Here is a 13,453-nt window from a genome sequence, read left to right on the forward strand (position 1 = left end):
ATGTGTGCGTGTGTATATAGGCTGTTATATGTGAACCTTATGGTGACCAAAAACCGAATACCTCCAGTAGAGACACAAAATATAAAGGGAAAGGAATCGAAGTGTAACACTAAAGGAAGTCATCAAATCACAAAGGACAAAGAGAGGAAGAAAGGAACAGAGAGGCCCTACTGAAAAAAAGCCAGAAAATAATTAACAAAATGGCAATAAGTATCTGCTTATCAATACTTCAAATGTAGAAGGACTACATTCTCTAACCAAGAGACCAAGAGTGAGTCAATGGGAAAAAAACAAGAGCAATCTATATGCTGCCTCCAAGAGGCTCACTTCAGATGTAAGGACACACAGAGGCTGAAAGTGAAGGGATGCAGAGAGATATTCCATGGAAGTGGAAATGAAAAGAAAGAGGAAGAGCTGTGTCTGGGGACTGTTAGTTACATCAGACAAAATAGACTTTACAACAAAGACTGTTAATAAGAGACAAAGAAGGGGATTACATAATGATAAAGGGATCAGTCCACAAAGAAGACATAAAATTTGTAAAAACATTTATGTACCCAGCATAGGAGCACCTAAATATATAAAGCAAATATTAATAGATCTAAAGAGAGAAATGCAATACAGCAGTAGTAGGGGACTTTGATACCCCACTTAACACCAATGGACTTAATTTATGTAGAACATTCCATCCGTAAGCAACAGAATATGCATTCTTCTCAAGGGCGTTTGGAATGTCCTCCAGGATAGATCACATGTTAAGCCACAAAGCAAGTCTCAGTAAATTTAAGAAGAGTGAAATCATATCAAGCATCTTTTCTGACCCACAGCAGTATGAAACTAGAAATCCATTACATGAAGAAAGCTGGAAAATTCACAAATATGTGGAGATTAAACAACATGCTACTGAACAAACAGTGAGTCAACGAGGAAATCAAAGGAAAAGGAAAAAACAGCTTGAGATCAAGTTAAACAAAAACAGAACATATAAAATCTAAATTCAGCAGAAGTGGTTCTAAGAAGGAAGGTCATAGTGATACAGGCCTACATTAGTCCATGATAAAAATCTCTAATAATCTAATTTTAAACCTCAAGGAAAAAGAGCAAATGAAGCCCAGAGATAGTAGAAGGAAGGAACAAAGATCATTGTGGGAATAAATGAAATAGATACTATAAAGAATATAGGGGGGAAAAATTAATGACACTAAGAAGTTGGTTCTTTCAAAAGATAAACAAGATTGATCCACCTGTAGGTGGACTCAGCCAGAAAACAAGAGAACAGGACTCAAATATAATCAGAAATGAAACAGAAGTTACAGCCAACACCACAGAAAGACAAAGGGTTATAAGAGACTACTGTGAACAACTATATGCCAAAAATTGAACCCCAATCCCTATATACATTCACTTTCCAAGGCTGAATCATGAAGAAGTAGAATACCTGAATACTGGTTAGTAGTAAGGAGATTGACTCTGATCAGAAACCTCCAGCAAACAGAAGTCCAGGACCAGATGGCTTCCCTGGTGAATTCCACCAAACATTCAAACAGATTTAATACCTCCCCTTCTCCATCTCTTCCAAAACATTGAGAGGAAGGGAAGCTTCCAAACTCATCTTACAGGGCAGCATTACCCTGATACCAGTACCAGACAAGGATGCCGTAAGTAAATAAAATTACAGGCCAATATCCCTGATGAGCATAGATGCAAAAACCCTCAACAAAATATTAGCAAACAGAGTTCAATAATACATTAAAAGGATCATATTCCATTATATAGTGGAATATATTTCAGGAATGCATGGATGGGCCAACACTCACAAATCAGTCAATGTGATACACTACATTGACAAAATGAAAGTTAGTCATATGATCATAGATGCAGAAAAAGCATTGGCAACTTTCAAATTTTATTTTTTTATGTTTTTGTTTAAATTCCTGCTAGTTAACATGCAGAGTTATATTACTTTCAGGTATACAGTGTAGTGATTCAACAGTTCCATACAACACCTGGTGCTCATCAAAGCAAGTGCACTCCTTCATCCCCATCACCTGTCTCACCTGTACCCCCAGCCCCCTCCCCTCTGGTGACCATCAGTCTGTTCTCTACAGTTAAAAGAGTCCATTTCTTGGTTTGCCTCTTTCCCCCCATTTGGTCATTTGTTTCTTAAATTCCACGTGTGATTGAAATCAGATGGTATTTGTCTTTCTTTGACTTATTTCACTTAGCATAATACTCTCTAGTTTCATCCATGTCATTGACAGCATATGACAAGATTTCATTCTTTTTGATGGCTGAGTAATATTCCATTGTATATATACACAACATCTTATTTATCCATTCATCATTCGATGGACACCTGGGCTGTTTCCATAATTTGGCTTTTGCAGATGATGCTGCTTTAAACATCAGGGTGCATGTATCCCTTTGAATTAGTATTTTTGTATTCTTTGGGTAAATATCTACCAGTGCAATTGCTGGATGGTAGGGTAGCTCTATTTTTAATTTTTGGAGGAACCTCCACACTGTTTTGCAGTGTGGCTGCACCAGTTTGCGTTCCTTCCCATAGTACAAGAGGGTTTCCCTTTCTCCACATCCTTGCCAACACTTGTTGTTTCTTGTGTATTTTATTTTAGCCATTCTGACAAGTGTGAGGTGATATCTCATTATAGTTTTGATTTGCATTTCCCTGATGATAAGTGATGTTGAGCATCTTTTCATGTGTCTGTTGGCCATATGTGTGTCTTCTTCAGAGAAATGTCTATTTGTCAACATTCATTTTTTATTAAAAAAAAACTCAGCAAAGTGAGCCTAGAGGGAATATACTTCAAAATAATAAAGGCCATATAGGACAAGCCCACAGCTAACCTTTTACTCATTTGTGAAAAGCTGAAAACTTTTCTTCTTGTCACTTCTATTCAACATAGTATTGGAAGTCCTAGCCAGAGCATTTAGGCAAGAAAAAATGTAGGGACGCCTGGATGGCTCAGTTGTTAAGCGTCTGCCTTCGGCCCAGGTCATGGTCCCAGAGTCCTGGGATCGAGCCTCGCATCAGGCGCTCTGCTTGGCGGGAAGCCTGCTTCTCCCTCTCCCACTCGTCCTGCTTGTGTTTCCTCTCTCGCTGTGTCTCTCTATGTCAAATAAATAAATAAAATCTTAAAAAAAAAAAAAGATGTAAGTGGCATCCAAATTGTTAAGGAAGAGGTAAAACTCTCTCTATTTGAGGATGACATTTGATATTTAGAAAACCCTAAAGCCTCTACAAAAAACTATTCAAATTATTCAGTGAATTGAGTAAAGTTGTAGGGCAAAAAATAAACATATAAAATTGATTGCATTTCTATACAATAATGATGAACAATCAGAGAAATTAAGAAAACAATCCCATTAATACTTATATCCAAAAATAAAATAAAATAAAATAACTAGGAATAAATTTAACTAAAGAGATGAAAGACCTATACTCTGAAAATCATAAGACATTGATGAAAGAAATTGACAAAGACACAAATAAATGGAAAGATAGTCCATGCTTATGGATTGGGAGAAATAGTACTGTTAAAATGTCCATATTACCCAAAGCAATCTACAGATTCAGTGCAATCCCTATTAAAATTCCAATGGCACTGTTCACAGAAATAGAACAAACATTCCAAAAATTTATATGGAACCACAGAAGACCCCAAATAGCCAAAGCAATGTTGAGTAAGAAGAACAAAGCTAAGGACACCTGGCTCCCTGGTTTCAAACTACATTACATATAGTAATTAAAACAGTGCGGTATTGTCATAAAACAGACACACAGATCAGTAGAATATAATAGCCCAGAAATAAACCTACACATATATCACCAATTAATTTAGGACAAAAGATCCAAGAATACACAACGGGAAAAGAACAGTCTCTTTAATAAATGACACTGGGGAAGTTGGACAGCCACATGCAAAAGAATGAAACTAGACCCCTATCTTACCCAGAACACAAAAATTAACTCAAAATGGATTAAAGACTTGAGTGTAAGACCTGAAACCATAAACTCCTAGAAGAAAACATAGGCTCCAAGTAAGCTCCTTGACGTCAGTCTTGGTGATGATCTTTTGGATCTGACGCCAAAGGCAAAGGCAACAGAAGCAAAAACAAACATGTGGAACGACATCAAACTAAAAAGCTTCTGCACAGCAAAGGAAACTGTCACCACAATGAAAAGGCAAGAGTCCATTCCTACTGAATGGGAGAAAATGCTTGCAAACTGTGTATCTGATAAGGGATAATATCCAAAATATATGTAAAATTCATACCACTCAATAGCAAAAGACATAATCCAATTAAAAAATAGGGAAAATATCTGAATATTTTTCCAAAGGAGACACACAGATGACCAATAGGCACAAAGATGCTCAACATCACTAATCATCATGGAAATGTAAATTAAAATCACAATGAGGGGGCGCCTGGATGGCTCACTCAGTTAAGCATCTGCCTTGGGTTCAGGTCATGATCCCAGCGTTCTGGGATCAAGCCCCACATCGGGCTCCCTGCTCTGCAGGGAGCCTGCTTCTCCCTCTCCCTCTGCCTGCTGCTCCCTCTGCCTACCGCTCCCCCTGCTTGTGCTCACTCTCTCTCTCTATCAAATAAATAAATAAAACCTTTATAAAAAAACCACAATGAGATATCACTTCATACCTTTTAAAATGGCTAATATTAAAAAGACAAGAGATAGCAAGTATTAGCAAGGATGCAGAGAAGAGGGAACCCTTGTGCACCGTTGGTGGGAACGCAAACTGGTGCAGCCACTGTGGAAAATAGTATGAAGGTTCCTCAAAAAATTAAAAATAGAACTACCATACAATCCAGCGATTGATTACCCTAGGTATTTTTCTAAACAAAAATGAAAACATTAATTCAAACAAATATATACACCTCTATGTTCATTGCAGCATTATTTACAATAGTCAAGATATGGAAACAACCTAAATGTCTATCAATGGATGAATGGAAAAAGAAAAGGTAGTGTATACATACATTACTCAGCCATAAAAAAAGAATGAAACCTTGCCATTTGCAATGACATGGAGGGACCTTGATATGCTAAGTGAAATAAGTCAGAGAAAGACAAACATCCTATGATTTCTCTTAAATATGGGATCTAAAAAACAAAACAAATGAACAAACAAAACTCACAGATACAGAGAAGAGATTGGTGGTTGCCAGTGGCGGTGGTTGTGGGGTGGGTGAAATGGCTGAAGAAGACGGACATGTACAGACTACCAGTTATAAATAGAATAAAAAGTCAGGGGGATGTAATGTATAGCATGGTGACCATATACAGTGATAGTGTAGTGCACGTTTGAAAGTTGCCAAGAGAGTAAATCTTTAAAGTTCTTAACTTTTCTTGTGTAGTGATAATTTTGCAGTATGTACAAATATTGAATCATTGTTTTACATTTGAAATTAATAGAATGTTATATGTCAATTATACCTTGATTTTTTAAAAAAAGAACACTGAGCTTAGTAATCTGTCATTAACTAAGTATTTGAATATCTCATTCCTCAGTGTTGTTATCCTAGAAATTTGGATAAATGATAGATTTTTTTAATTTTTATTTCAGAGGGTGTTGGTTGTTGCTTATGTTTTGGTGTTTGGACATAATGGAGTCCCTTGTTCACCTATGATTTGCCAGATGTAATTCTAAATCTTGCTGTTATAGTGTAGTCAAGTATAAGAAACATTGTACATATTCCACATATCAGTGTTTTTTCGTCCACATGAATGACGTTCCATAGTAAAGCAAAGCTACAGAAACTTCAGGAAGAGACAAGGGGAGGAGACTTTACTAGGGTGGACATTGATGGTCCCTGAAGACAGATGGTCCGATGTCACTGAAGGAGGTGGAGCTGACGGCCATGAGGTGTGGTACCCACCGTCACTGGTTATGTTCTATATTATGCCCTTGAACTCTGCACTGGATTGATCTAGCCTTCATTCGGCACATTGTCATGCACAAAATATCATGGTTTACATGTGCCCAGGCTCAGAGTTTCTGGAGAATTTTCCAGCTGTCTTTGTGGCTACTCTGATACTCAACGGGGTCATTCACCTTCCAGTGCCTCGGGGATGCCTCTGGGTCTGTTGAGGGTGCGTGTGTACATTTGAAACTCCGCTCCTTGGAATGGAAGGAGAGAATGTGGGGTTCCCTTAGAAAATGAAGGGGGATGGTTGCTGTTTTGGTTTCCTGGTTCCAAAACTCAGGAGTTGCATACTTGACCTCTCGGGCATGCGTCAGTGTCAGGCGGGGCAGCTGGTGACCCTGGAAGTCGGGGGCATCCTGCCACCCCTGACCTCAGAGCCTCCTCCAGTGGCCCGATTCCTGCAAGTGTTTGCTGCCAGCACTCCAGGTGTGAGGTAGACACCCCACAAAGTCTTCATCAAGACCTGAGTCTTGTGATCTTCGCAATCGAGAAATGCGGAAGGGTTTGGGGATTGAATGGATAGCCACGTTCTTCTAGGTGACTCCTTGGTGCCAAGGTTAATTCTATGACAGTTAACCTGAAAACCACCTCGGGGGACATACAATGCTCCTCTTCTCTTGATGTTAAATTCAGTGGGTTGAGGCCCACGGAAATGCAAAGGGCTAGTGACCTTAATTCAAGGCTCAACGCCCTCTGAGGTCTGTAGTCGGTAGCATCAAAGTGATAACCTGGAAGTCTTTAGCCAGGAGACCATTTGAGCAGGGAGACACGTGCCTCTGCTCTTTCTGCCACTGGACAACCTAGGCACATCGTTTCAAATACTACTGATACAAACATGCATCATCCTCTGCTCTTTCTGCTTCTCGATGCTTTGAAATAACAAGGCTGAGTATCCTTTGACTGTTTGACAGATGTGTAGTCTGTTCATTTTAATTGTAGTGGAAGCCTTTTTAATTGTGTGAGTAGGAAGTTCCTGCAGTAATAATCCCTGGGAAGGGAGGTATTTTGTCATGAGTTGTGCTGACCATAGCTCAGCCCCCTTTGCTGAGGAGAACCTTTAGCAGCAGCTCTGGTGGTTCAGTGAGGGTCCATGCAGGTGCGTGCACCCGAGAAGGAGCTCTGCTGGCCCAGGTGTGAGCAGGGGAGTGGAGTCTCACCTGTGCCTTATTGGTCCTGCGGGGACTTGTCTCAGGCAGCTAGGCTGTGACCTTCCAGGTGGCGTGCTCTCCAACCCACGATAGACCCTCGGATTATCAGCCTGCACCACGGAACCTGAAGATCCTTCTCAGAAGAAAATGCTGAGGTCCTTCTCTCTCCACCAGACCATTTCCTTGTGGAAAACAACCAGGAGATGATTTTGTCTTACTGAAGCCAGAAGCTGAGCATCATTCCTCAGGCTCTGTGACTTCAGAACGTGACATTCGTGTCTCAGAAAACTTATTTTTAGGGGCGCCTGGGTGGCTCAGTTGGTGAAGCATCTTCCTGTGGCTCAGGTCATGATCTCGGGGTCCTGGGATCGAATCCCGCATCAGGCTCCCTGCTCAGCGGAGAGCCTGCTTCTCCCTCTCCTTCTGCCCCTCCTCCTGCTGGTGTTCTCTCTCTCTTAAATAAATAAATGAAATCTTTAAAAAAAAAAAAGTTTTTTTAAAAAGAAAGAAAACTTATTTTTAAACAAAAGAATCCTTTGGCGCCGCACAGTTCAGAATGGGATAAAATGATGGAGTATGTGAACATTTCCTCTATCAACCGGTTCTGTGCCCACCAGATTTGCCACAAAGGGCCTCATGAGAGCCAGTTTTCCAAATCCTGAATGTCATTCACTGAACTGAACCATTTAGTCTTGTGCATGTATTTATTCTCCACCCTAGTTCTTGGGGTGGGCAGAGAAAGCTCATCTTTCCATGAGGAGTTCGCAGCAGGAGGGACTGGAGTTCCTGGGTGGTTTGGCCAGGGCGTGTGGAGCATCCAGGGGAATTTGCACGATGGGCCCTGCCGGGTCACAGCAGAGCTGGGACAGCCTGTTGCTGTCGCCCTGCTGAGGCGGCCGAGCTTGAGTAAGGCCAGCTGTCTGCAGGGCACATCGGCCGGCCAGCCAAGAGGCTCTCCCAGGATCTCCCCTCAGCTGACACGGGCTCTGCCACGGGAACGTGAATCTGATGGGAAAATAGCAAGGCCGTTAGGAAGGGGTCAGAGTGGGCATGTTCCAGGGACCAGGGACAGAATGGCCTGTAGGCCCCAGGCCTGTGCAGAGCCAGAACATCTGAAGCCCGTGCCCCCTAGACACCTTTGCGCCATTTCTGCCCTGCTCCACCTCCTGAGAGCCAGTGAACTGCCCCTTCGGCAAAGGACAAAATTGGCCCAACACCACCTAGTCATCGTGGGGCCACACATCTGAAATGTGTTCACAAGAGGGACTTTCTGTGAGCTCTCCTCACGTTTGTGAGAATCCTTCTTGGGAGCATGATTGCTGCTTCCTGACTGGGAGCCTGGGACAGAACAGACCGCGTGGAGGGACGTGTCCACGCCGGCCTATCGGAGGCTCCGGGGTCATCGGAGAGACCAAGGAGAGACTTCTTATGGGGTGACGTAACTTGGCACCTGTCTGTGTTGCAGGAGGGTTGGAGGTGACGGGCTGAAGTCAGGTGTGGTCTGGCTTTTCTTGAAGAGCCAAAAAGAATCATTCGCAAGACCTTGTGACCGGGGAGGTGGTCACCATCCTGACAGCCCAGCCCTTCAGAGGAGCGGCCCTCAACTGAGGAGGGGACATGGGCATCCCAAGGAAAAGGCACACAGGGAGCCCCTTGAGGGCCAGAGTCTACGTGCTTTATTCAGAGTCCTCTGGAGGCAAGATGCAGCTTCCCAAAGCCGGGGCAGCTGGAGGCAGCCGTTCCCAAAGGATGGGTAGGAGGCTCCATGCGGAGATGGGCCCGTGGAGGACCACAGCCCCAACACCATGTGGAGGGGGCATCCGCCCGCAGGGTCCAGGCTCCGGGGTCAAGTGTGCGCTGGGTTTTGGGCGTCTCGGTGCTTGAAGGAGCAACAGGGGCGACTTGGAGAGCAGGCGCCAGTCTTGCCTCCAGCGATGGGCCTGGGTGGGCAGAGCTGTTCTGCAGAGTGGGCTCGAGCTCTGAGGAGGAATTTAACAGATGGACGGGACAAGAACCCCCTTCCAGCTGAGGGCGGAGCAGGTGTGAGGTCTGAATTTCGGGCTGAACTGTGGACTTCTGTCCGTCACCCTCCTCACCTGCGGTCCCACCTCTTCCTCTGGGCTCCTGTCTTGTGTGCGTGATTACGTCACATTAGAAATCAGTCAGGAGCAGATTCTAGAAAGTCAGGGTGCGGGAGAGCCCAGATGGGAGGCGAGCCCTCAGCACGGCCACCAGCCCCGGCAGGTCGCGGCTGACAGCCCTGCACTCACTCTTCTGCACCGTTGCTCACATGGCCGGGAGGGAGGTGGTCTCAGCAAGTTCTCCCTCACAAAGAAATGCCTTCCTGCCGCCGAACGGGGTCTCAGAACCTGTCTCGATGTTTGGCAGCGTGATACGCAAATTCACATTTGTGAAAACTCTAAAGAAGCAGTGCATGACAGAAAGGTACCTGAAACGGGTCCATCTGTCCGTCGGGTGCCAGCCCTCTGCATCCTGCTCAGCGCCGCACACAGCGTCAGGAGGCTGGTGGTGCACAATTCGACATAAGGATCGTGGCTTTACCTGTGGGGTGGAACTGTGAACCACTTGAAAGACTACTTTTAAGATGTCAGTGCTGCAGACTTTACCTGCTGGAAACACCCCAGGTCATCCCATGCTTTCGCAGCGGGGCGCATGCCAGCAGAGTGACAGGAAGCCGTGGCTGGTCGGCCAACGGTTCAGGCCGCGTGCTAGGGGACCGAATGAGGGTGGCCTGCTCACCACGTTGTGATGTCTGGTTGTAGGAATGCCCGCTCCTTCCCAGCTCTTGTTTTCTGAATCAGAGCTGGTGTGACCGGTGGGCATAAAGAAAGCCAGCTGAACAGACGTGGCCCAGGCAGCTGGATGTGGTCAGCGACCAGACTACGGGGTGGACGGTCCCAGAAGAGCCCTGTCCCACAGGGTCTGCCACATCAGTGCTGGTCATTCAGGGCTTCTGGACTCCATGTCCCGTAAGGGGGGTGGTCCATCCAGCCCTGTGTCCCCGCTCACAGACGAGGCCTGCTCAGGGTGCAGGAGGGTGGCAGGTCTTCACTGTGTCAGTCGGGACTGGGTGTCCAACTTGCGCAATCATGTGACATCAGACAGGGCAGGGCCCTGTGCTCTGAGCATCTTTAAAATCAGGCTCCATGTAAGTAGGAAGATGTTTCCTGGGTGCTTTCTGTTCTCCACGCTAATCACGTCCCACAGTCATAGTCTGAATCCTCTCAGGAGACCCGCTGCATGCCAGCCACACCTGAGCACTGTCTACGCTCCTCGGTTCCTCCCTCGCAGCAGACCAGGAGACGGAGGCTGAGCTAGCCAGCTACTCTGTTCAGGGTCCCACAGCAATGAGTGCCACCTGGGTGCAACCCGGGCTCTGTGGACTCCTGTTCGCACCCCACGTTGCTGGTCATTCAGGGAGGTTCCCTCCGATCCAGAACCCAAGGGCGAGGCCGCGTGTTGCCAGGAACACAGCCGTCCTTCCTGGCTTTGTGACTTGTCTCCCTGTCGCCTCCCCCAGGACGCCGGAAGCCAGCAAATCGGGTTCTTGCTCGGAAGCTGCGGAGTCACCGTGGCCTTGACGAGCGACGCTTGCCACAAAGGGCTGCCAAAAAGCCCAACGGGGGAGATCCCGCAGTTCAAAGGTACGCCGCCACCCGGAGCCTTGCTGGGGACTCCACGCAGGAAGGTCCTGCGTCTCCTCAGGTCCCAGACATGCTCTTGCACACGCGGCCGCCTCCCATAACACGTCCCCTGTCACCTGCCGTGTGGCCCAGTGTAGCTGGTGGCGTCCATGCTGCTGACATGGTCTGAGGCTCGACGGCAGCACTGCAGGTCCCGCCTGGCTCGTGGTGCTGCCACGCGGGCCACGGGAAGGGGATGGGATGCTGCGAACCTGCGTTCTGGGTCACGGTCCCCTGAGTGGGATTGTTCTTTATTTCCAAGGTTGGCCAAAGCTGCTGTGGTTTGTCACCGAGTCAAAGCATCTCTCCAAGCCCCCTCGAGATTGGTTCCCACACATCAAAGATGCGAACAATGACACCGCGTACATCGAGGTGGGTCGCAGGGCTACACGCGGGCTCCTGACGGGTGGGCAGACTGGACTGGCTGTCCCCTCGGAACCCCCGCCTGCACGGCGTCCTCTTGTTTCAGTATAAGACGTGCAAGGACGGGAGCGTGCTCGGGGTGACCGTGACCAGGATCGCACTGCTGACCCACTGCCAGGCCCTCACCCAGGCGTGCGGCTACACAGAAGGTACAGCCGGGCCCCGACAGGAGACTGCGTCCCTGGGCGGAGGGTGTGGGCCGGCAGAGGGATTGTGTCACGTCCCCACCCCCACAGTAGGAGTAGCATCCCGTTTGTGTGCGGCTCGGCAGCCAGTGCCTTCTCGTCCTCGCCAGGCCTCCCCTGCGCAGGGAGGGACAGCTCTTGTGGCTCTTCTGCTCAGGACGCCGGTCCTGGTGGGTCAGGCCCACCCCGGTGGCCTCACTTAACTGCATTTACCTTCACAGAGGCCCCATCTCCAAGTTGCACCATGCCAGGTGAGGGTTCCACCCATGAAGTCAGGGTACACCGCTCAGGCTGTCACAGTTGATTCCATGAGAATTCATCCCTGGGTGCATGTTAGGGTCTTTTGGGGATCTTAAAAATAAAAGCCCGTGTTCAGCCCTTCCTAGCACCTCAGAATCTCTGATGGGGTTTGTGCGAGCTCCCAGAGGTGGGCGACCGCAGTCCCGAGCGTGGTTTTCATGATGCGTGTTCTTTCCCCTGAGCGGACGGAGGTGGGGTCACCAGAAGTAGACAGGGCTCATAAATGGCAGGGTCCACGCAGATACCCTGCTCCCCCCAGCTGGGGCTTCTGTGACCAGCTCCCTGCCCTGGGGACTGAGCGGCAGCCCCGCGGCTGGTGGATCGGGTGCTCTTCTCCTCATACTGTTCTCATTCTCTTGCTCTCTCCCCCCATCCTCCTGGTGATCTCCTTTGTAAAAAACAATCTGTTGGTGCCATAGGAACGTTCTGGCTAATGCTCAGTCCCTGGACTAGTTTCCAAGATGTTTTCCCATCGAGACACATGCCGCTGATCACTACCCCCCTGCTTGCCAGGGCTTTCCGTCTTAATTACGATGCTTCCTGCAACCTCCTGACCATACTCCTTGCCCTACTTCTCGGAGGTCCAGGGCTGTGGCTTTGACAGGTGGCACAGAGGAAATGCGCACACGCACACGCTCCATACTTCTGAGTGTAACATGCTTGTAGAAAATGGGACAGAGGACATTTCCTTTGAGCGTGGCCTCCTGTTCCCTCTGTGAAGTGAGGCACACGATACCAAAACCGCGGCAAGCCTCGCAAGAAGGAGCACGTAGGACGTAAGCGGAGGGGTTGGTAAATGCCCGGCACATGGCCAAGGTGGTATTGGGCCGATGCCCACACGGGTGGGCAAGCGTGACTCCAGAGGCCTAGCTCATGGTGTCACTGGCCCTCAGCGTGGCCCCTGTATTTTTAGCGCCCGTTTCTTCCCCCGTAACACTGGAGCGCTCTTCTGTTGCTGCCCTTCCAAATCCTTGGTCTCCTTTGTGACCCCAACCCCGGCCTGAGGCTTCTAGTGACGTTCACCCTGCGTTTGCTGGGAAGAGTTTCCCATTCCTGGGAGAATCCATGATGGAAATGAAAAGAATCTTAAAAGAGAAAAGGACAAGGCAGGGAGGGGGAGTAAGTCCACGAAAAGGAGGAATGAAGTGCTTTAAGTGACGTGTGAAGGGCTCTCACTGTGGACACGTGTGTCAGGAGATTATCCAGATGCTTCTCCAGGCAGGTGGCACAGCCTCTGCCCTACCAAGGCCTCTCCTGCCCCCAAGGTGACGTTGGATTCCCTTGGTCTGTGCGTCTGGTGGGAATACATGTCTTCTGTTTCTGTCTGTGCAGCGGAAACCATAGTGAATGTGCTGGATTTCAAGAAGGACGTCGGGCTCTGGCATGGAATCCTGACCGTGAGTGCGACCCCGTGTGTGCTGGCTGGGCTGCATGCCACGGCGGGAATTAGGGTCTGTGTGCAGGGCAGCTGGGGTTAGCCCCCTCCTCCCACATGGGGAGAAGGGCCGTCACTGTTAGCAGCCCTCAGCTATCCAAGAACGTGACTCCCAGTGCCCGGTCCCCTCCGCGGGAGTGAGCACGCGGACCCCTCCCGTCTCCCCCACCTCCGCGGGAGTGAGCATGCAGACCCATCCCCAGGCCCCGTCCCTTCCACCCCCGCGGGAGTGAGCATGCGGACCCCTCCCGTCCCCCCACCTCCGTGAGAGTGAGCACGCGGACCCCTCCC

General features: G+C 48.1%; 1 protein-coding gene across 1 annotated transcript in view; it reads left to right on the forward strand.

Annotated features, from left to right (window-relative positions):
• Window positions 1-13,453, forward strand: part of DIP2C (disco interacting protein 2 homolog C) — a 209,875-nt gene that overhangs the window by 97,893 nt on the left and 98,529 nt on the right. The window contains exons 11-14 of the mRNA XM_021690907.1: window positions 10,657-10,780; window positions 11,082-11,191; window positions 11,289-11,391; window positions 13,060-13,124. Of these exons, the coding sequence (XP_021546582.1) occupies window positions 10,657-10,780; window positions 11,082-11,191; window positions 11,289-11,391; window positions 13,060-13,124 (402 nt within the window). The remainder of the gene's footprint in view (window positions 1-10,656; window positions 10,781-11,081; window positions 11,192-11,288; window positions 11,392-13,059; window positions 13,125-13,453) is intronic.

Source organism: Neomonachus schauinslandi, chromosome 5 (genome assembly GCF_002201575.2).
Source record: "Neomonachus schauinslandi chromosome 5, ASM220157v2, whole genome shotgun sequence".
Classification (NCBI taxonomy): domain Eukaryota; kingdom Metazoa; phylum Chordata; class Mammalia; order Carnivora; family Phocidae; genus Neomonachus; species Neomonachus schauinslandi.